The 23,596-nt window shown below is 45.9% G+C and overlaps 1 protein-coding gene and 2 long non-coding RNA genes across 6 annotated transcripts in view; 2 read left to right on the top strand and 1 right to left on the bottom strand.

Annotated features, from left to right (window-relative positions):
* The window catches only part of LOC121143604, a 36,746-nt gene extending 31,557 nt beyond the window's left edge, over positions 1 to 5,189 (bottom strand). The window contains exon 1 of the long non-coding RNA XR_005880856.1: positions 5,013 to 5,189. This is a non-coding gene — a long non-coding RNA (uncharacterized LOC121143604). The remainder of the gene's footprint in view (positions 1 to 5,012) is intronic.
* The window catches only part of Fars2 (phenylalanyl-tRNA synthetase 2, mitochondrial), a 402,667-nt gene extending 389,961 nt beyond the window's left edge, over positions 1 to 12,706 (top strand). For 3 of the 4 annotated variants that reach the window (XM_040755833.1, XM_040755832.1, XM_040755834.1), the window contains one exon: positions 12,412 to 12,541. Coding sequence is in view for 1 of the 4 variants with exons in the window: in XM_040755835.1 (XP_040611769.1) it covers positions 12,412 to 12,550 (139 nt within the window). In the remaining 3 variants the exon portion in view is untranslated. Of the gene's footprint in view, positions 1 to 12,411 lie in introns of all 4 variants that reach the window. The other variant, XM_040755835.1, reaches the window with a different exon arrangement.
* Positions 12,707 to 23,140: 10,434 nt separating this feature from the next.
* The window catches only part of LOC110340233, a 111,113-nt gene continuing 110,657 nt past the window's right edge, over positions 23,141 to 23,596 (top strand). The window contains exon 1 of the long non-coding RNA XR_002382022.2: positions 23,141 to 23,416. This is a non-coding gene — a long non-coding RNA (uncharacterized LOC110340233). The remainder of the gene's footprint in view (positions 23,417 to 23,596) is intronic.

The raw sequence follows: 23,596 nt of genomic DNA on the forward strand, positions 1-23,596 counted from the left end.
AGTTTGCTTGGTAAGTAACTGCTACCATGTTAGTCCTGTTACAAGCAGTTGATAGCAACAGCTGTGAACATTCATAAGCCGGACAGAGTGGACCTTGGACAAGTCACTGCAGTTTGGTGATAGGGAAGTAGGCAGAGCCCAATCAAACCAGCTGTATTGAATCTGTGGTCCTCAAGTATCCCTTCATCTCTCTGGGCCCATTCCGTTTTCTACCCATGGCCCGGTCAGACTGTCATGGCCTCAGAAGAGCAGTACATACCAGCCACTGAGACAGGAACATGAGTGCCATCATTCTTCATTGTCCTTTTTGGTTATTTAGAAAAATGTATTTGCAAAAAATGAGCTCTTGTCACATCTTAATATTTCACTCATGTGTGTAAATGCTGAAAAAAATCAGGCAGAACATGGCTCTGTCAGCCTGGCTTTCTTCTGTGGTGAAAGTGTCATTAGTATTTAGGTGAAGTCCCTGGAATCTGACCTGGGGAGAGGCCACCCCCAAAAAGAGTGCAGGAGTGGGTGGGGTCCTGATGCCACCATCATTAGAGCAGCTTTGCTTTCTATGCTACATGAACTTTAGAGGGCACAGTTCTTAGGGGTCATGTTGCAGAGAAGATTGAGGTCTTTAAAAAACAAAAATCAAAAAACAAACAAACAAAAAAACCACTAATCCAGAACACCTGGGCAGAGTGGTCCTTGGATAGAGCTTCTGTGACAGGCAGAAAAAAGCCTTTCCTCAGAACAAGGAAACTAACAAGAGAAGGTGATGGGTCTGAGAAGGAAGGACCCAGGGAAAAGGAGAAGATGGAATTTGCATATAGATCCCAAGGCCTTTACCCATGGCATGGCCATGCGTGCAGCTCCTCCCTTCACACACCTATTAGCTCCCATCCTCCTTCAGGTCTCAGCTCTGATACTTCCACAGGGAACCTTCTGTGACCTTTAAGTTAATGGACCTTTTATGCAGCCTCATAGCGCCATGTACTTCCTCTCTATAACCTTTATCATAGTTGTAATTTACATTTTTTCATAATTCTTTGATTAGTACCTATCTCCTGCCCTAGGCCGGGAGCCGAATAAGGGCTTGCTCATATTAGGCTCTCAGCGCTTTGCAGAATATGTGGCATAGAGTAGACTGGGTGTACACTATTCATTTTCTGAGTGAGCCCAATAATGAATTGTCTGAATCGATGGGTCAGCGACTGTGTTCCTGACATTGGAAACAGTGATGTTACATATAACATGGACTACCATCCCCTCCAAGATCTCTTTCTTCTTTAACCACTGATGGTCCTCACATACCCTAGTCAAGATTATTGCACCATTTTGCTGCTGGTCATGAATTATGGAGTGGTGTTTGTTTATTTGTTTGTTTTGGGTTTTATTTTTTTGGTTTTTCGAGGCAGGGTTTGTTTGGATAGCTCTGGCTGTCCTAGAACTCATTCTGTATACTTAGCTGGCCTCAAACTCACAGATATCTGCCTGTCTCTGCCTCCCGAATGCTAGGAGTGGGTAATGAAATCTAGCCAAGTGCCGTAGATAAAAGAAACCAGGGTAAATCCATGACCAGCAAAGAGAATCATGGGAACATTTATCAGCTTCATGTGAGAGGAGCAGCCCCTCAGCTCACACTGTGGAAACTTTGAACAGGCTGCCCTAAAAGCAGACAGTTTGTAGGAAGAACACAAGCACGAATCGGAAGAGCTCTAAAGTCTGCCCTCATCATTCCTGTGAGTTCATAAATTGTGTCACCCGTGCAGTGATAATAATTCAGGAAGCTATCACTATATCATTCCAACCTAGAATGTCACAGACTGATGATACCCATCATGCCAAGCAAATGCATGCTATGTTCCCTCCGGCTTGATCTCTGACTTCTACTCCTGAGTAGTAGGGGTGGGGAACCATCTGCGCATGCTCAAACAGTCGCAATTAATACCTGGTAGAACAGTATGGACCGCAACACCGAAATCCCCCAATAAGCTCTCGTGTTAGCTGACTGCGGCCTCTTTATATAGGGAAGCTGTCCAGAACAAGGGTCTTTGCTTTAGTTCCTTTTCACTGGTTAACAAAATCCTTGACCAAAACAACCTAGGGGAAGACAGGTTTATCCTGGCTCATAGTTTGAGGGCACAGTCCATCACAGCAGGGAAGACATGGTGGCAAGAGCTTCAGGCAGGTGGTCACACTGTCAGTGGGATTAGGTAAGAAACATTGAGGCCCACCCCTGGGAACCCACTTTCTCTAGCTTGGCCCCACCCCAAGACTCATTTCCAGCTTGGAATCAAGCATTGAAACACACAAACTTGCAGGAGACATTTCACATCCAGGCCACAACACCTTTCCACCCTTCTGGAAGATTCCTATAGAAGCCAAGTCTGAACTCAGGTCTTTGGATTGTTGGTTTAAAGATGGACTTTTGCCTGAGGCTTCTTAGCCAGAAACATGAGCCCACCTCTATGACCCCAGCCCCAACACACATATATTTCTGTATTCTACACTGGCTACTCTGACATACTCGCTTCTTGAACAATTGGCATGCCTTAAGAAGTGGCCATTCCTCTGCACCACTTATGCGTATGCCCAGTTCTTGTGCCCACCTTCCTGTTAATTCATGAAGTTATTGCATTCTCCTCTGGGTAGGTCTACCTCCTCCACAACTCCCATGATCAGATTTTGTCTATATTGTATACAACATGTCCTCTCCCAGTAGATCAAGTATGTGACCTCATAGGTCCATCTAATAGCTGGGACATACATTCAGCCCCTCCTAGTTAAAATAGGAGAAGGAAATTCAACAAACACCGAGGCCATCATCAGCATCACTTGTGGGGTTTTCCAGGTGGACTAAGAACCTTGACTTTCACCTGTCACTATCTCATTTGAGCTCTAAGAGCTACTTATTCCAATTGTCTCTCTTAGCTTTCTGACCTCTAAATATATAGTGAATGGCATTTTTTATATTTTGAATTATCTGTGTCTTGCTAGCTTTCTGTTTATGAACTGATGTCCTAGCACCATATAGTTGTATGCTGCTAAATGGCATGGATGCATTCTAAAAAATGAGTATCAGATGGTTTTGTTGTTATACAAATATCATAAAGTTTTAATCCCATGAATGAACGTGGGTATGCTGTCACTATGTGATACAAATCCCAGGAGTGCTACTGTGTATGTAGTCTGTCTGTCATTGACTATGTCACAATGCAGTGTCATCCCTCTTTCTAAAGCTTTGGGCCATTCCTATATTACCATTGTATCAGGCTGACTGGCCACTGCATGAATATTCATGTATTGATCAAGAAATTAATTTACATGTCTATCTCCCACTGGTGCTACCTCAGCACAAGATGAATGGTTGCCAATCAACAAGCTGCACAGAATAAACAATTGCTAATCAGCGGCCTGAGCTGGAACTGCAGCACTTCACCGGCCACAAATCGTTCTAACCAGACTCGGGGGCCTGTATCAGTACAGTCGGGAAGCGGCCGTATAACCGCACATAGTTAAAGCTGGCCCTGTTAGCTTGGGCCTGGCAGACCTAGGCTAGAGAGGAAACTAAAATCACCTCCAAATCATCCACACAATCAAAAATCATGGAGCTTTGGAAATCAAAACAAAATGAGATGTTACTTCACCTTTGTTAGAAGTGTAAGAAGGCTGCTTGGAAAACAGAACAATTGAAAAAAAATGTCCAGTAAGGCGAACACCCTGCTGTGTAATGGAGGGAGGATTTTTAAAATCATCTCTATAAGATGTTGAGCATCATGGCTATTCTATATGGAATTCTGGAGGCACTCCACTAAGCAGGGCAGAACTCATGAGTGGAGCAGTACCAGCATCCAGAACGATTCTCTGCTGTTTGGGTTTGGTTTAAGTATAAAGTGAATTCCTAACTTCTGGCTTCTTTTAGGCAATACTCCTTGAATTCCCCTTTTTATCATGGTAGAATTTACACAGCATTTGCCACTTCTGTCACTTTTCAGTGTACAGGTTAGTAGTATTAAGCACATGCACGTTGTGTAACCATCGCCTCTATCCATCTCCAGAACTTTCTCATTTCCCTACACTGAAACTGTGCCCTCTAAGCAGCTCCCTGTGCCCTGCTGTCTGTACCTATGACTTCTAGCATCCTTCCCTGCTGTCCGTACATGGGACTTAGGCACCCTGCACAGCAGAATCATGGAATACTGGTCTTTTGTGTATCATTTGTTCCCTGAGTGCTGTGTCCTTACAGTGTTCATCTGTGTTGTCACATGTAACATGTGTGACCACCGGGGCCTTTCTGCATAGGCCTAAGTAAAGCTCTTCATGCTGCCTGCACATACAGTAAGATCAGTTGGGAACAGGAAGCCTGAGATGTAACAGTTGCCTCAGTGTGTGTGTGTGTGTGTGTGTGTGTGTGTGTGTGTGTGTGTGTCTTTCAATCACTGTAAAACTCCTATGAGTCTATGTTGTAGAGGAAGAGCCTGTATCAGATTAGAAACCGGCCCCAGAGCCTTTAGCTGAGAAGCAGTAGTAAGAGAGACCATTAAAGGACTTCCCAAAGTACTTATTTTCATTTTTACTCGGATGAAGATCCAGAACCTCAGCCCCACCCTGCAGGAGGCCAGCACTCCACCTCCCTCCCCATGGCGGCTTGGCAGAAGCCACTGCTCAGGAGTACCACAAGTTATGGGGAGTGTTAGGGGGGAAAACCTGGGGGTGCTTTGAACTTCTCAGAGGACGTGGCAGGTGTTTGATGTTCAAAAGCACTTCTTGCCTGTAAAATGTGTCTCTGTAGCACTCTTAAGTTGCCGACTGAGGCTGACCAGGGAGTGGACCAGTGGGGGAGGCCCAGCTCAGTTCCTTTCCCAGCTGCTGGCCCTGCCTCTATGAAGGCCTGCATGGAAATTGTCTTTCCCCAGGCAGAAACTGTCAGAGAAACCATCTGGTCCAGTTTCTTATGACTGACTCCAAGGAACAGAAATCTCTCGGGGAGTTAGCAAGCTTGGCAGTGGCAGTGTGACACTTACCTGAGGCTGGCTCCCTGGCTAGCTGAGAATTACAGAGAGGCACAGCTCAGAAGGGCCTCTTGGGGCACCAGGCCAAGAGGACTAAGTTTGAAAATAAGGTGGCAGGCCTCTTAGCTGCTGTTATAGTTTGATATGAAATGCCCCCCAGAGCTTCACGTATTGAGGGCTTCGTTGCCAGGCTTCTGGAGGACTATACCCTGAGGGCTCTGATCTAGTCACCGATGTAATCTATTGATATATTATGACACTATTGGAAGGTGATGTAAGTTGAGAGGTTGGCCATGTCCCCTGGGCTACCCTGGCCCCTTCCTCTAACTCCTGTCTCTTCTTCCTGTCTACTATAACATAAGCCTCCTCCTACTATTATTCTACCCGAATACACAGGGCCAAGTAACTGTGGAGTGAACCCTTTGAAACCATGAGCCAACAAAATTTACTCCATTGCTTCTGTCAGGTATTTGCTATGGGAGGAGAGGGGATGAGGATGGAACCAACAGGAGACCAGAGTGTCTGCTGGATGACTGGAGATCCACTGGCTACTACAGGATGTCTCTTCTCATTGGTCTTCCGAGCAGTAACTTCCCCCAGATAAGCTCCCCCACTAATCTCCTAGCATCCCCCACATCAAGAATGAATGCAGCTCATGCCCACCTCAGCCCTTCCATTTCATTCCATGCAGCTATTAATAGGCCATCAGAATCTCCCTTCCCTCATGTTTACTCTCAGGCTAGCAGAGCCACAAGGAACCTTAAAGCCCACTTAGCCCACCTCTCTCACTACTGATTAAAATGAGACCAGACAAGGTGACTTGCCCTGTTCACCTGGGCTCCACCTCCCACCCACCAAGTCTTATATCCAGAGTGTCTTCATTATCTCCTCTCTGTGTTTGTTTATAGCAGGGAATGGAACAGGAGTCTGGTTTACTTAGTGTCTGGATCATTTATTCAGGCCAGGCCCAGATCGGTGCTGTGTGCCTTATCAGGAGTAGCTCTGGTTATCTTCAGACCAAAGTCAGAGTCCATGCTCATAAAGGAGGTTAAAAAAGTTTAAAAAGCGGCCTTGCATGGAGAAGGGAGAGGGAGGGGAGAGAGAGAGAGAGAGAGAGAGAGAGAGAGAGAGAGAGAGAGAGAGAGAGAGAGAGAGAGAGAGAGAGAGTCTTTTCTCTAGTAAACTATATGAGGAAAATGGAACAAATGAGTAGGACCCCCTCACTTTAGTTTCACTTCCAGCAGTTTTAGTTATATGAAGTCAATTATAATCTAAAATATTAAAATTCCAGGAGTAAATAATTCATAAGTTCTAATTCACATTATTTGGGCAGTATGAAATTTTGTGCCACCTCACCCATTGTCTTACAGTATATCCATCCTATACACACTACCTATATAGCCACGCAGCAATCATCCAGTAGCTTTCTCAGATATCAAATCAGCTGTGTGATATGAAAATCCTTGAGTTAAGTAGACTTGAATTTGATAATGGCCCAAAGCTTGAGTAGTGATATTGGCAAGCTTTTTGTTATATAGTTGTAATTTTTCTGTTTTTACAATTTTTAGCCTCTTAATGTGCTTAAATTTTAAAACAGACATCATCAAAGGCATATATACTTTGGAAAGTGTATCTGTAGTGTTTGTTGCTATCTCTGGCATCAGGCAACCACTGGAGGTCTTGGAATGTGTCCCCACCAATAAGTGGATGATAGCAGTATTGAACATCCATTCATGACAGCCAGTCCTCAGAGAGCCTAAGAAGGAATGGAGGTCTTACTCCATGGGCAAGGACTCTGAGGCACAAGAGGTCACACAAACTGCCCCAGATCTCAACAGAGAGAGGAGGAGTTAGAACCAGGTTTCTCTTAACTCCAAAGTCAAAATTTTTTCTATTCAACCACTTTCATCAGCTCTCAGTTCTGCTCGTGGAAATGGCATGGAGCTGTCTCCCCTCCTTGGGCTTCTTGCCTGGGTTCAACAAGCCTATGAAAGTACTGGATGAACCTACTCTCCCCACTGAGCAGAGTGTTAATGACATGGGACTTCAGACTGAACATGTGTCTCCAGCAAGCAGGAACCAGTTGAAGCTGAAGCCACGCTCTTGTGGACAGCAGCTTTTCTCCATTGGATAGACAGTGTCTGCAGTGCCCACTGGTCATGCCTAGTCTATTCTGGGAGGTGTCTAAAACACAGACTAGCAGCTCTGACACAGATGGAAACACATACTATTACAGATGCTGTAGGAACTGGGTTTGGGCCGCATGTGACAAAGGGTTTTATTTCGAGTTCAGAGATAGTTTGGTTGCCAAGGTGAACTGATTGTAATAGAACTCTTCCCACCCCCACCAGCCCTCTGACCCATTGTTCCTTCTTTCCAGTAAGTTCCATAGAACTGCTGCATCCTTCTGAAAATTCACAGTAACACACTCTAAGCTTTCTTCACAGTATTCTTGATAATTGATCTTTATCACTTTTCTATTTTGTTTGGTTTTAAGATATTTATTGCTCAGCTTTTTGTGTTAAAATCTATACAAATGTGCATATTTATGGGGTATAGTATAATATTTTTATCTCTGTATAATGATATAATAATCAAAGTGTTTGGCATATTCTTTACCTCAAACATTTCCCATCTCTTTGTGTTGAGAACATTTTAAATCCTCTCATAACCGACTTAAAATGTTAAAAACAAAATTGTTAGCCATAGTCAGCTGCTTTGCCATGGACCATTGGAGCCCATTCCTGGCATCTTCCATAACTTTGCCCCTGTTGACCTATCATCCCAATCCCAGGCATCCCAATCCCAGGCTCTGGCAGTCCCCTTCTTCCTTTTTTGAGACCAGCTTCTTTAGGTACCACACATAGGAGAGAACATACCGTATTGGTCTTCTCTCTGTCTTATTCCATTAAGCATAATGTCCTCTGTGATTATCCATGTTGCTGAAAATGACAGGATCTTACCTTTTATAAGAATGAATAGTATAGTATTCCATTGAATGTGTGTTCCCTGCACTTTCTTCTTCCATGCATCCATTGATGGATGATTGTGGCGATCCCAGATCTTGACTTTATGAATATTGTGCCTATAAGCATGGGGTACAGGTATCCTATCAACACAATGGTTAAAATGTCCTTTGGATGCACACCCAGGAGTAGATTGCTGAGCCCGTTTACGCATCAGTTTGATAGGCCTTTCCTGAGCTAGACGTGACTATTCTCAGCTCCTACGCAGCTTTATCCTTGGTCTAAAGTTAGGAGTCTGGGAGGAGGAGGCACTAAAATGGAATCCCTCCCTATTGGCTTGTCCTACACTGTCCTGCCAGCTCTCCCCATGGCTCATATGGGATTGCCCATCCCACCTCTCAGTTTCTGCCTGAGCATCTGGATTTGGGTAGGAGGTGGAACTGGGTAAACCTTGGAATTCACAGTGGAGCAGGGAAAAGGACCCTGAGAAAGTAAGTCATGTTTCTAGTTCCCCCAGTTGGACTGGACCTCAAAGGGGAGTGGACAGTAGGCTTGGTAGGAAAAGCATGAGTGTGGTGGCACAGTGAGCACCATGAATCATTCAGAAGTAGGCAAGGACAGTCAGATATGGTCGTCTGTGTTCAGTGTCAACAGGCATAGTGACCCAGATTTCTTATGTGGTTTCTGCAGTGTTTACAGTCTGTAACTAGATGAACAGCACCATGCAGTGTACGGGAAATACCATTTGCTGAAGAGGAGAAACTCAGAGGTTCCTGTTGCTGCCTGCTGGCCCACTGCTGTGTGGCAGATTGTCCATTCTCTTCCTGTGTTCCTCATTGTCCAGCTCAGTGCCTGCAAGACGCTGTTTGTTGAATAACTAAAGCAGTCTATAAATGAACCAGTCCTAGTTGAAAACACCGTAAGATAATACATCAAAATCTCTGTTGAAAAAAAAAAAAGGCAGAAGTCAAGTTCTAGCCAGTAGCTAGCTCATTTTACAATCAGGCAGTATTACAAGGCAGTGAAAGTTTGTTTTTAAGTGTTTTCCCCCCCCTTATCTTCCATCTTGTCAACAAAGGGATTTCACCTTCCTAACAATAGATAATCTTGTTTATTTTTCTCATGAGTAGAAACTATCAGGTACATAAGAGTAATCTTTAATTTATCTATGACGCTCCAGATTGTACAGCCCACTCTGCTCATCCTGAAAGCCAGGCCCTATGAATTGGATAGAAACTATAGCAACTGCCTGCTGCCCACAGCCCAAGACTGCCTTGTTTGCCTGCTCTCTGTGCCTTACTTTCCCTGCCAGCTGCCTGCCGTCCTCCTTTTAAAGATGCTACAGTAGGAAAGACCCTTATCGGTGTCTTTGTGTCCCACTCAAAGAACATCCTGGTCATCCTTGTCTCTAGCCGTGTCCTCCTTGAGTCAGAAAGGAATCTAGGCAGTGCTCATTATGGGTATTTCCTGGTCCTTTTAAAACTATATTTCTACTTACAGGAAGTTGGATGTATTTGCTTTCTGTTAATATGAGAAATGCCCGAGAAAAGATGACATGTTTACTTGGGCCCATAGTCTTGAGCATTTGGTCCATGACCAATTGACTCATTAGTCTGAGCCTGTGAAAAGACATTAGGGTAGGAGCACATGGTCAAAGGGGCTCATTTACCCTATGGCTGGGTGTGAAAAGGTAAAAGGGGCTGAGGTCCCCTTACCCACCTCTAGAATCTACCCCCAATGACCTAAAACTGTCTCGCAACTACACCCTACACCTTAAAGGCCCCACAACCACTCAGTGGCTGGGGCATTTGGTGAGATTCTGAATCCAGACCACAGCAAGAGCTTGGATGTGAATGGGGGGTATGTTTGGTAGAGCTCCTGAGTGCAGTGGTTAGGCTGAGTTCTAAAACCAGACCATCTAAGCCTTGTTTCTGTTCTATTGAAATGAAATTCACATAACATGGAATTAGACATTTTAGAAATGTTTAGTTCAGTACTTTTGAACACTTCTCTAGTCTGAATGTTTCAGATATGTATGGCTTCTGTGTATTTTGGTTTTGAAGTTCTCCTAGTTTCCACTAATCAGTATTAGTTGGATATTTTTTTTGCCAAATAGTAATCAATTTTCTGACTATACTAAACTTATTGATACCCTTATTCAGATGTTATTAATGACTAAACATAAAGGAAAATGTGTGTGTGAGTGTGAGTGTGTGTGTGTGTGTGTGTCTGTGTGTCTGTGTGTGTGTGTGTTGCTGGTGATTGAACCTATGACTTTACACATCTTTGGCAAATACTCTACCAGTGAACTCTGTAGCCAGCCCTCCTTTTGCTTTTCATTCTGAAACAGGGTTTCATGAAGCTGCTAGGGCTAGCCTTGAACTCCTAGGTAGCCAGGATTGCAGGCCTGATCAAGAGGCTCAGCAGCAAATTCTTGTCTGACTTTTAGTTTGAGCAGCCACCTTCTGTTCTCTGGGGGCATAGCATATACCTAGGATTACATAGTAATAATATATTTAATGTTTTGAAACCCGCTAAACCGTTCCACAGCAACACATATGTTTCATATTCCTACCACATTACTTGGCTGTGATTCTAGTCCTGCCACATAGTCCTACTGTTTGAATTTGGACAAGTCACTTCTGCATTCTGGGATCACAGATGTATGTTGGGGATGGTGATACCGTCTGCTCAATAAAGATGTCAACCAGACTGAATTTATGTGTCCAGTAAAAGGCTGAGAAGCACTAGGGCTACAGGACTGTCGTGTAGGGTGTGATGCCATAAAGAGCTCCGATTCAAACGTTTGGGTTCCTCACCAAGGCCATCCTCCCTTCAGGGAGTCCTGTTTCTTACCTGTTTGGCTGTTTGCCGCAGTCCTGCAAATCTCAGGGGCTGAACAGACCTGGGTCTCCCACTTATGACTGCTCTCAATTCATGATTTGGGTTAGAGTGGGAAAGCAATAGGAGGTTGAAGGAAGGGCAGTTCTCCCTCACCTAAAATAGATTGCTGAGGCTAAAGAATAAGGGGACATGCCAGCTAGCTTGAACTTTCGAACACCTTGGAGGTAACTTCTTTCTGCTGCCTTTTGCCAATGTCCAGCTAAAGACAGGCCCTGTCCTAGAAGCTCACCCTTCCCAAATGTGGCTCAGGGTGAGAGGGGAAAAGAAAGCAGAGTAAAGTGGACAAGCCAGGGTGGGGAAGAAATGAAGGAGCTACAAGAAGAGACTGAGGAGATATTGGGGGCTAGGACAGAGACGGACACCTCTCTTCCCAAGCAATGTCTGTCTACATCCAAGTCTGACCTAAAATCAACAGGTGGTGAGAACAATCCCGAAACACCAGGAAGGCCCTGGAAGCTGAGGCTCTGGGCTCTGGTGACCATATCTAGTCTTCCCATGAGGGGCTTCCCCAAGGTGCCGGTCCACCTGACACCCACTTGTCCAAGGTTCTGGCATGGCTGAAGATCCAGCCCTTACTTACCTACAGGAGGTGCTGTGGCCTCTCCAGGTCAGGCTCAGAGATGAGTGACATCATGGAGAGAGGCGCCCCCTCGGAGCCACTTGCTTTGCTGTAGCTTCTTCACCTGAGAACCCAGGGTTGGTTCTGCTGCTATTGTGGTTGGCAAAAAGGAGTTACCATGATTCCTCATTATGCACAAGAGAAATTAAATTACTCAGAGTAGGTTGTTCAGATCCCCCCCCCATCCACACAGCCAGTGAGAGGCAGCCCAGGAGAGGGTCAGTGACACAAATTATAACCTTTTGTTCTTTCTGATGAGGCCACCATGCCAGTATGTCATTGCACCTCCCATATAAGCATAAGCACTGCTGTGAGAAAATAGAGGTCTCAGTCCAACATGTGTGAATGGCTGGTGTGCATGGAATGGTGTAAGTACTTCCTAGGTCCATAGGGATGCTGGGGGTGATACTTCCTATACTTGTCTCTGGCATTATTTGCTGCAGTGTGGTCTACAAACAGTTCTTTTCTATCCCGTGGCAAGGTAGAGGCCACTCACTGACATTGACTCCCAATACTTATACTGTCATATATCCTGGGGAGTCAGAAAGAGCTCAGAACTCCAGGCCCTATGTCCTGCAATCAGACTCTATGCTTAGCCCAGGACATCAAACTTGTAGGTGGCACTTAAATGGGGGGCTGAAGTGTATCCAGCGTGAAGGAACCAGTGTCTCCATTATTCTAGCTACTGTTTTGCTAACCATCACCCTCCCACACACTGAAAAGATGTTGTCTTTAGTGGTAAGTGGTATTTCTGTGGTGACACATGACAGAGGCCTGGATCCTAACCTACTAGGTCTGCTCTTAGCAGGTGATACCACACCATAGTGATATAGCAACTGTTGTACATGAATAAGCCATACTGCTTTCACTCTGTGCAGATATGTTTTTCACTCACCTGCTTGCATTGTCTCCCCCTCTCCAGGACACACAGGACCAGCCACTGCTACCGCATTACTTACCGCCACATGGAGCGGACACTGTCCCAGAGAGAAGTCAGTAGTGTCCACCAGGCTGTGCAGGAGGCCGCTGTGCAGTTGCTGGGTGTGGAGGGCCGTTTTTGATGTCCTAGTTTTACCAAGGCTGAAGCCCTCATGGAGTTCCAAGACTCACTGAATAGGGGGAAACACATTGTTTATGAACTGGAGTCATATGTCATCTTTTGATAAATGGGTCTGCTTTAGGATGTTCAGGAAATAAAGGATCACTTTTGAGAAGCATTGACATAGCATTTGTCTTTTATTTGGGGGAAAGAGAAAGCAGGCACTAATAGAAGAGTTCCTTGCTAGTCGTGTACAAATGCTTGGCCCATTGGCTCTCTTCGTGGTTAATTGGTCCCTGGGTTCCATTAAGCACCAGGCATGATTCTCGCCTGACAGACTCTTCCATCCATGTAATGAGTTAAGCCACAGAGAAGGGCCTCGGAAACTGGATATACTAGCATATCTGGTTTTTGTGTGCTTGCTTGACCGCAGGTCATGGATCCTGCATTTTGACAAATTGCAGGTTCATGGCAACCTGTGTTGAGCAAGCCTGTCATTCCCATTTTCCTTCAACTCAAATGACCATTAGTATTTCTTATCAGTGCTTTTTAGGGTAAATGTATGAATTTTTTAACATAAAGCTGTTGTGTACCTCACAGAGGCAGTATCAGGTAAGCCATATGCACTGGGAAACCCAAAGATGCCCGTGACTTGCTTCATGATGAATTCAGTTTATCACAGTGGTCTGGAACCAGATCATCACCCCCAAACCAATCCTGTCCAGGAAACCTTTGGATCTCTGCCATCCTTTCTGCCTTCTCTTCTTTGTTTTGCAAAGGGCAGGCTTCAAAGAGGCCACTGATGAAATGCCAGGCTTCCCTTGAAAGCAGAGAGAGCCACATATCTGAGCCAGGCAAGGTAGCTATTTGCTCTCATAAACCCAAGGCCAGGGTCCAGCCCATTGGCCCTGAGCTTGGACTTCTCCCACTTTCTGCCCTTGTGCAGAGGAAGGAAAGAAACAAGAGCTGCCCTAAGTCCAGGAGACACACAGAGGGCCAGGTTGGCCAGTTCCTGGGGTTGTTCCCTCCAGGAGGCCTCCATTTCCAGAAAGAAGGCGACCTTTAAGGGAGAGCACAGGGCTTTGATGTCTTCCCCTTTCTGTCCTGCACTTTGTAGTCTGCCTGCCTTACTCATGACCAGCCTTAATAATCAGATTTCAGGCCTGACAAGATGCTGGAGGCTGATGGAAGATGCGGAGTGCTGGGATAAATATTTGATGAGAGGTAGCCATTATCAGCAAGCATGTAGGGGGCAGGCAGCTGCTCAGAGTGTGACTATTTGGAATCAGGCTTATTGCAGATATAATTAGCTAATGTGACATCTTACTGGGTGAATGAACCCTATCCCAAATGGCTGATGTCCTTCTGAGAAGAGGACCACATGAAGACAGATTCCAGCAGAGCTCTCTGTGAGCTCGGCATTCCCAATGATTGTCAGCAAGTCATGGGAGATGGAGAGATCGCTGTAGATTTCAAAGGGGTGTGAAGATCTGCTCAACACTTGACGTCAGACAAAGTATGTTTCCAGTTTCGGGTATGTGTTAGGGTCTCATTGCTCGGAAGACATGACCATGGCAACTCTTATAAAGGAAACATTTAACTGGGGCTGGTTTACAGTTCAGATTTATTCCATTCCATCATGGAAGGTGGCATGCAGGCAGACATGGTGCTGAAGAAAAGAGCTGGAAGTTCTACCTCTTGATCCTCAGGCAGCAGGAAGTGAACTGAGACACACTTCCCCCAAGAAAACCATACCTACTCCAACAAGACCACACATCCTAAGAGTGCCCCTTCCCATGAACCTATGGGGACAATTACATTCAAAATACTACAGGGAACTTTGTAATGGCAGTCCTGGGAACCTAATCCATCACCAAAACCAGGGAAACCACTTTCATTTCTCATTAAGATTCTGCAATAAGAGTCACACCTAAGATTCCTCCTCCTACCAGGGAGGGGACTGCAAGTCTAACCTAGCCAGGAGACACTGAGCTGTCACATGACTTCTGTGAACCCCTGCACCTGGAAGTCCCTTGAGAGATATATGGCATGGGCGTCAGTTAAGGGTCAGGGAGATTCAGGCCATACTGCTGAGACTCAGAGGGCCTCCAAGCTTGCAAGCACTGAACTAAGGCAGCCAGCCAAGGAAGGCCTGTCCAGATCAGTGTCCTGGCCATGTGTTCTGCCTATTGGTGGCCTTGGCACATGAGGGCATGTATAACAGAATAACATGCACTGTCCTTGACACCCATGACAAGAAGAATGGTTCTCAGATGGTCAAATTTGTGTCTGCACCTTTAGGTGACACACCCCCTCTGGAATCTCCAGGAACTTGCCTCCTAGTGGCAAGGAATAGAAACAATGAGGCTGAATGTTGTCAGTGGAGTCCAGTGATAGAGTGCTTCCTGGAGTGTGAGAGGTCGGGGTTTCCATCTCCAGTCTGGAGTCTGGGGCCATAACCCTGAATGTGCATGATCTTGGAGTGCAGCAAACTGGAACTGTTAATACTTAGTGAGAAACAACACCTCAAGGGCTGAAGCTCCAAGGGCTTCAAGCAACTGGGACCAGAGGTTTGATGGGTTCTGAGAAGCAGGCTTCACTAAGCTTTCTCAGCTGCTGCAATCACCTCATCCCCTGACTAGCCAAGGAAAAGGAAGTCTTGATAGTCACGGGCAGTTAAGGATGACAGGTCACTCCCTTTGGCTCCTGTTTCTCTTCCCTCAGAGTAAATCCCTGGTCCAGAGGCCAGAACATTGTCCTTCTCTCCATCCCTTCCCCTACCTTTCTTCCCCTCCTTCCCTTCACTCTTCTTCTCTTTCTCCATCCTCCCCCATCATTTTCGGCTTCCTCCTCCCATCTTCCCCTCCCTCCCTTCCTCCATGCCCTCTCCCAGACCCCTCCGTTATTCTTCCTCTTTCCTTCCCTCCTCTCCCTCCAGCTGTTCTGTGTCCCTCCTTCGCCAGCTCTCTTCTTCTCTACCCTTCTGCCCTAGCCTGCATGCTCAGACCTTTAAGATGCCATGCAAGCCGCAGCTCCCACCAGAGGGAAGCACTGTGGGCCTTGCTGTCACCTGCTGATGAGGGAAACAGCGCCTGGTAAATCAGGGTTCCTTTGCCAGGGCAGCTGGTCCTTGCCCTTGTCTCTGTGCATTCATCACCTCCATGCCCTGGCAAGCACAGACTGCAAGGCCTCTTTGCAGCCCAGGGAGCTTCCTGTCTATATAGCTCTGCCACCACAGAGCCCCAGTAGAGAAAAGCTAAAGGACACAGGCTTCCCTGCCTCACGCCTCAGGCTGACCAGCTCTGACAGGTCATGCTGTGCAATTCCAGCTGGGCCCGGCCTGCAGATGACTGTCCATCTCTGTGTCCATCCAGCAAGCTGTAGTTAGAGTTTTATAGGGACTTACACTTGGCCAGGAAGAGGCCTGGGAAGTCTTCCAGGTTTTGTTCAGTGCAGCATTAGGGATGGGAACTACTGGGGTGGTCATGGAGGTGCATTGCCAAGATGGACATGATTAAAAGTGACTGAGAACCCTGACTTTGCACTGTGGCAAACGGAAGTTAAAGCATAGAGCCACACCCGAAGGAAGGGGTCCCAGTTCATCTTAAGAGTTAAATGACAGTATGTGCCATAGCTGCTGGTACTGGACAGTGAGGGTTACAGAGTCCCAGAGGGCCAGCATCCTCATGGAAAGATCACAAGCACAGGGAGGGTTCTGCAAAATGTGGTACCAGAAGGTCTGACCTGAAAGAAACTTTTGGACTCGTCCAGCACCCTACCTTAGTGGTGAATTTCCCCCAGCCCCGTGGGTGTAAAACGGCTAGCTGCATTATTTGGACAGTTTGGCTGTGAAGATCAGAATGCCCACTCTAGCTACAGTGACTTAAGTATTCCATAAAACCAGAAAACCGAGGAACCACACTACCACTGAGCCCCAGGCTGCTCTGCTGCGTGTGCTGTGTTAACCCTCCAGGGTCGCAATGGAGCAATGGGAGCACACACAACATATACCATGCAACAACTTTATGTGTTCTAGAAGGGAGAGAACCAGGCATCCTTCTCCTCACAAGCATCTTCCACTACACAGAAAACATTTCTCACCCTTCCCTTCCTGTGTATTTGGCTAGAATTAAGCAAGCCCTGTTTGTATATCCTGGGCCTGGCACCCTTTTTAAATATCAACCCCTCTCCTGTGCTGTGTCCTCATTGAGCAGGGCATGGGGGGTGGGGTTTGGGAAGCCAAGGTGGAGTCCAAACTGAACAATGTGGCAGAGGCCAGCCCAGCTAGCACTTGTTTCCTGGCTTCTATGGTCCAGGGCCTACAGACAAGGGAGAGGTGCTTCAGCCTGCGACCCGAGGAAGGAGGCAGCTGATGGCTCAGCTTCCGCACCTTCTTGCTGGGTCTGTTTAAGATGGTGGCGGATATGAAACATTGCACTCTGAGGCTCGCAGTTTAGAGAGATGTTTACACACTACCAGGGGCCTTTCCTTGCAGTGTTGATGAGATTTTTACACAGGCTAATTTATTTATGTCCATAACTCAAGGTGAAGTCCATGGAAAACATTTTTTTGCTATGCCGCGTGTCCTGTGTACTGAAAGGTGTGGGGATTGGTCCAGTTGCACACAGAGCCCCCACAGGGCTTGCGGTACCATTGACAGGACAGGATCTCATGCCAGAAATCAAAATGCTAAGCCCTTTGTCACTTTTTCAAGCTAAATGTCAAGAAAGCAATTATAGGTGACCCAGAGGCTAGCAGCTTGGAATAAGCGACCATTAGGGAGACTGCACAGCTCCTAGTAGCTCAGGCCAGGCTGCAGGAAGGCGGTGGAGCCGGAGAGAAAGGGCAGGCAGAGTCATGGCAGCTTTTGGTGCAGGTTGTGAAAGTTCCCAGATGTCTGTGGCAGAAGCAAGGCCAGACCTGGAGCCCCAGGCATCTAGGTGAGGACTTGTCTCCATTGTGTGTGCTGTTTTCTTACCACCAAGAAACTAATGAACAATATCTCTTTCCAAGGATCCTGGCTTTTAAGAGATTCTCATTTGCCAGACAACTGTAATTGTCAGATAATCAATTACTCATTTCCCACTCTCAACCCTAGTCAGTGGTATACGTGCCAGCCAGGGTCCCCTGTAGCAGCAAGGGTTGATTTAACCCTGGTCCAATGTAAGTCACTTTTCCTTGTAGATACCTCAAGCAGCTTTAATATAGGAACACAGACTATCCACCTCAGCATCTGGAACCATCCAAATAGCTCCCAGACCCCTGAGAACTCACAGAGCCTTTGGCCTCACTCCTGCTGGGAGTCATCACAATTACAAAGAGAACTCTTGTCTTAGGGTATTGTCAGTAAACTGTCACATGGCTACTTACCCTAGCAACCCAGAGCTGAGGACAGACCACTCCCAGGGCCTCAGTTTTCCAAATGTAAAAAGGGAATGAAATATATTCACTGGAGTTTGTTGAAAATTTTTCACTGATACAACTCTTAATAAAGGAAAGCATTTAATTGGGGCCTTGCTTACAGTTTCAGAGGGTTAGTTCATTGTCATCATGGCAGGAAGCATGCAGGCAGGCATGGTGCTGGAGTAGTTGAAAGCTACATACTGATCCACGGGCACAGAAAGAGACTGGGCCTGACTTGGGATTTTGAAACCTCAAAGCCTACCCCTAGTGACACATACCCTTAGTCGTCCAACACCTCCTAGTCCTTCTCAAATAGGGCCGCTCCCTGGTGAGTAAGCATTCTTATACATGAACCTATGGGGACCATTCTGACCATTCTTATTCAAACACCACAGTCCCCTAAACCAGTTCATTTTCCAACTTCACTCCTGCTCCCTGTAATACCCATTGTAATTATTTAGGGATGTAGAGAAAGTTTAATTTCACTGTGGTTAGAGAACACAAATGGCAGACTTTTGCAATGTACTGTGTGCCTTTATCCCCTCAGCTAGTGTTTCTTGTGGGTTTCCTGGACCCTCATCCACATAAGCCAGTCAAGGGCTAGGAAGGAATTTATGAAACTTTGGGGGCTGTACTCCTGACTTCTTGTTTTCTGACATTTCTTCCCTCATTTTCTGGAGTTAGACCTTTCTGAGAACTCAGGTCAATGAGACTGGATTTCTCCATCACTTCCTGGAAAATAAGACAAATGTCCTTCCACACAAAGTGTGTGTGTGTGTGTGTGTGTGTGTGTGTGTGTGTGTGTGTGTGTGTGTGTGTATGTGTCTGTGTGCGTATGTGCGTATGTGTATGTGTGTATGTGTGTGTAGGTGTGTGTGTGTGTGTGTGTATGTGTCTGTGTGCGTATGTGCGTATGTGTATGTGTGTATGTGTGTGTAGGTGTGTGTGTGTGTGAGATCCCCCCAGCTCCCACATATTCTGCTCCACTTGCACTGCCCTTACGATTTTTGCACAGAATATGTAAATCAGTCTACATACATGTATATAATCAGGAAAGTAACTTGGTGGTGTCCCATTCTCCAATTTATATTATCACTCTGAACACAGTAAACTTGACTTCCAACCCAATGATGTTCAGTTTCAGTTGGATTCAGTTGTTCATTTCTCTAATTTAGTTATTTCATGGTTTCTTCTTACCAATACACGAAGTCCTTTTAGAGTGAACATGAATAATTTAAGAATTGCGTGAAATGAGCTAAAGATACACATGAAATGAGCCAAACAGCATATGGTTAAACCCATGAATATGTCAGCTAATGAGTCACGGGCATGTGAGTATATAATGAAGAAAACTTTGCTGAAACACCTCCTTGTATTTTATAAAATAGTCTAAATATTTGACATAGTTCAGTGGTGTTCTGAAATGACAGTCTACATAGCTTGGATGATGTGTTAGTTTGCAGTAAGGAAGTACCATGGGTTGGAAGTATCAATTATCTTATTCTTTCTGTCACTCAGTATCTGACAAAAGCAACTTAAGGGGGGAAAGACTTGGGTTCACAGTTCAAGAGGATTCAGTCTACATGACTGAGAAGGGGCTTCATCTGTAGCAGTGGGAGCCTGTAGCATGGCTTGGTGCACCTTGATGGGTCAGAGCAGAACCAGCTCAGACAGAAAGTCGGACCAGGCCCTTCCAGGTCTGCCCTATCAACAGCCCATTTCTCACAGATAGACTCCACCCCCAACCTCCCCAAGTAGTGCCCCTAACTGGGGACCAATTGTTCACACATGAGTCTGGGGCTATTTCTTACATCAAACCAGAACCCTGAGTGCTTATATAGCACCTTCATTTTCTCACAGTTGTGGGGACTGGATGACTAAGAGCTTGTTGTCTACAAGATATAGTTTGTCTGAGTCTTTATCCACATCTTATAGATGACCACTTTCTCTCTGTCTTCTTGTCATCTGCCCCCTTGTCTGCTGGTGCCCTGTTTTTCATTTTAGGGACGCTCCAAGTATGATCACATTCTGAGGTACAGTGTTTGGCTCCAGAACATTAATTCCAGGACCACAATTCAACATTGATGACTTTGGGATAGTAATACAAGTGTTATCTAGTGAAGAATGGAGTATTTTGCCCCTAATGATGGGTGCCAAGACTTGGAGAAAACCAGGTCAGAGTGTCATTAGGGATACTTCTCTCTCCCTGTGTTTTGATAACAACTGAACCTTGAGGAGCAGCTCCTGACAGTGTCTACACTCACTGACTCTCAACAGCTTTACTCTTCTTTGTGATGGTTTGGGTGTCTTGTTTTGTTCAGAACTCTGACTATGTATCTCAGGTTGACCTTGAACTCATGGTCCTCTTGCCTCAGTCTTGCTAGAGCTGGAATTACCAACATACATCCCCACACATCTTTTTTCCTAGTTAATACTAGTAGCAATTTGGGACATAATCAACTATCAGATGGCCCAAAAGGACATCATGATAAAAAGATACAATGTTCTATCATTTTTAAAAAATTCTCAGGAGAAAGCAGGAGGGTTACTCGTGAATTTGAGGCTAGCCCATGACACTTAGCGAGTACCTGGTCATCCTGTAAAGCAAATCCCTCCATATGTATAAGCCAGTGGTGGGACATACATCTATAACCTCAGCACTCAGAAAGTAGAAGGAAAGTGACCACAAGTCTGAGGCCAGTCTAAGTACCTATCTCAAAAAAGAAAAGCAAAAATAGGTGTATATATACTCTGTAATCTGAGCTACATCTTCTCTCCACAAATTTTATTCACGTTTAAATAATACAAATAAATTGCACATATTTATAGTGAGCATGTGATGTTTATGTTATATGTCTAGATTCTGAAACAATTACCACATTAAAATTAATTACCATATCTTTAATTTTATATATACATATCATCCATATAAGCTCATTCAAGTTCTATTTCCTTAGTAGTTTTCAACTTTATCATACATAATTATTAACTATACTCCTTGTGGCACACAATGCATCTCTTTATTGTTTTTCCTGATTAGAATGCTTTATCTTTGACTAGTAGGCTTATTCTGCTTAGCACTTCGTCCTCCAGCTTTATTGATCATATTGCAAAGAAAACAACTTTCTGAGGGTTCATGTTGTTGTTGTTTTGTTAGGATGAGATAGAGTCTCTCTCTTTGTATCTCAGGCTAGCCTAGAAGTCACCATCTATTCCGTACTGGCCTGGAACTCATGACTGCCTATCTCTGCCTCCCAGGTGCTGGCATTGCCGGTGTATATGCCAGTCTGACAGGGGCAGCGGATTCTTGCTGAAGCAGCTCGCCAGGACTCCAGCTCAGGTGAACTCAGAGGCCAGGGAGGAGCAGAAGCCAAAGGGAAGCACTAACCCGGAAGAGGCAGCAGAAGGGCCCACCTGCCCCTTTGGTCAGGTTCATCTGGAGCACACGTGGGTCCAGAGAGCTTTAACTGAGGGGAAGAGCCACTGTGAATGAGTTCGACACCCTCGGGTGGGCTGGGGTCCCTGACTGCATGCAAAGGGAGAAAGACAAGTGGAAGCCTGTGTCTCTCCGCTTCCTGGCTGCGGGTCCCTCACAGCCCCGGTTGCCACAATGGCCTTGCCGTCATAGACTGTCTGCTCCGTCTGTGCCTGAACAGAACCTTCCCTTCTGTAAGCCGCCTTTCTTAGGTTGCTTTTGGCACATGTTTTCTCGCAGAGGCAGGAAAAGCATCCAGGGTTGTCACCAGAGCAGAGAGAGAGGCTCCTGCTTAGAGCTGTGGGCCTCGCACCGCACGGCAGATAGCCTGCCTCCCTTTGTCCTACAAATGTACATTTTACTCACTGCATACACTAGTTTTTTTTGTTACCATGGAAAGTACCTGAGAAATAATTAAATGAACAACCAAAAGCTATACAGGAAGCAGCAGGATCTTTTAAATTTTAAATGATAATAAACATTGGCCTTTTACCCAAAAGAACAGGAGTAGGAAGAGCTGCGGAAGGCAATTCGGATCTATTTGTTTTTACTCATAGTTGGTTGGCACGTTACTTTTGGGCCTGTGGCAAGGTGAGATATTATGGTGGGAACACATAGGTTGTTTGCCTCATGGTAGCCAGGAAGGTGGGTACAGGGAGCAAGGGAGGGAAGGGAAGGGGTAGCGGGAGAAGGGAGTCAGAGTCAGTGGAGTCTTCACAGTCCCTTCAAGGACATGTCTTTAATCATCTAACTTCCTCCTATGAGGCAGTACCCCCCCTTAAAGATCTCACACTTCCCAAATACCACAGGCTAAAGACCAATAATCATTGACCATGTATGTTCTGGTGTGGGACTATTCATCCAGATTGTTAGATGCTTTCCTGTGTTGCTACTGAGTAACAGTTTTGTGGACCACTAGATGCCTTAATTTACATAGGCCCGTCTACTTTTTGCTTTAGATGCAGTTGCTGTCAGTCACCAGCACAAAACCCACAGTGGACCCCTTCATGCATAAGGCTTGTCTCATCTTGCAGATTAGTTTGTTTGAGCTAGATTCCCTGGTGGAAGTTTTGGAGTCAAAAGGTACTATTTCATTTTTATAGCAATGCTTCTGATGATCTGAAGGAGACTGGGGGTAAAGTGGAAAAATGAACACATTTGCAGCAGACGGTAATGAGGGAACTTAAAGATCCCGAGGGAGAAGCAGGGGCTGCATCACCCACAGATGCTGTCCTCTGAACATAGGCTTGTTGGGTGTCTGTCTTTTCTAACCCTTTCTGGATGCCCTCCGGCAGAGCTGAGAGCTGAGCTGAGCTGAGCAAGGGGAGCAACGGGAAGTGCTGGGCTCAGATCCACCTCAGGCAACAGCTCCAGACTGTGCAGACAGTTACCAAGGAGACCACCCCTCTTTTCCTGGTTAACAGTCCTGAATCTGTGCTGGGTGTCGGGACAGAATTAGTTCAAAATAGGGAGAAAACGAGAAAATGGCTTTAAAAGACAATTTACCTGTTGACCTCAGGGATCAGCACCAAACACACAGCAGAGAACTTTCTGGTCCAGTCCTTTTTCTGTTCAGTTTCATGGTTTGATCTTTCCTCTCGGCTGCATTTGTTTTAATTTTACTTTAATAAAATAGGGCCACCTGTGTCTCACTGCGTCTAATTACATTCAGCCCCGTGGAGTGGCAAATATCCCCACCTCATGGGCTCACGGGCTCTGATGAGAAGCAATGAGGTAGCAGAGCGATTACGAAAGCCCTGAGGAAACTAGTACCAGGGAGGCTCAGCCGCTCATGCTGATCCCAGCAGGCCTCCATCACCACCAGTCACTACAATGGGACTTTGTGGACCTGGCAATCATTGCTTCTGAGAAAACTGCTCACAGGAAGCAGAGAAGCCTCCAGCACTCTTCCTACTGGCTGTTCCACATCCCCCTTGGCTCTCCTGGCCCTGAAAGCCAGCCTCAGGGAGCTTGAGAGAGATCCGGAGGCAGGTGGATGCTGTTTATCAGGTATGACTTCACAAGAGCACAATTCCGGGTGTTGTAGGTTCTAATCAAGTCGCTGTCAATCTGTCACAACAGGAACAGCCCCCTCTAGCTGTGGGTCAATGAGGCTGATCAGCAGAATTTACTGCTAAATGGTGGTTGTGACTCAGGGACCAAGGGCAAGATGGAGCTGCGAGCCTGGGA

The sequence above is a fragment of the Mesocricetus auratus genome, unplaced genomic scaffold, assembly GCF_017639785.1.
Source record: "Mesocricetus auratus isolate SY011 unplaced genomic scaffold, BCM_Maur_2.0 Super-Scaffold_100013, whole genome shotgun sequence".
NCBI classification, from domain to species: domain Eukaryota; kingdom Metazoa; phylum Chordata; class Mammalia; order Rodentia; family Cricetidae; genus Mesocricetus; species Mesocricetus auratus.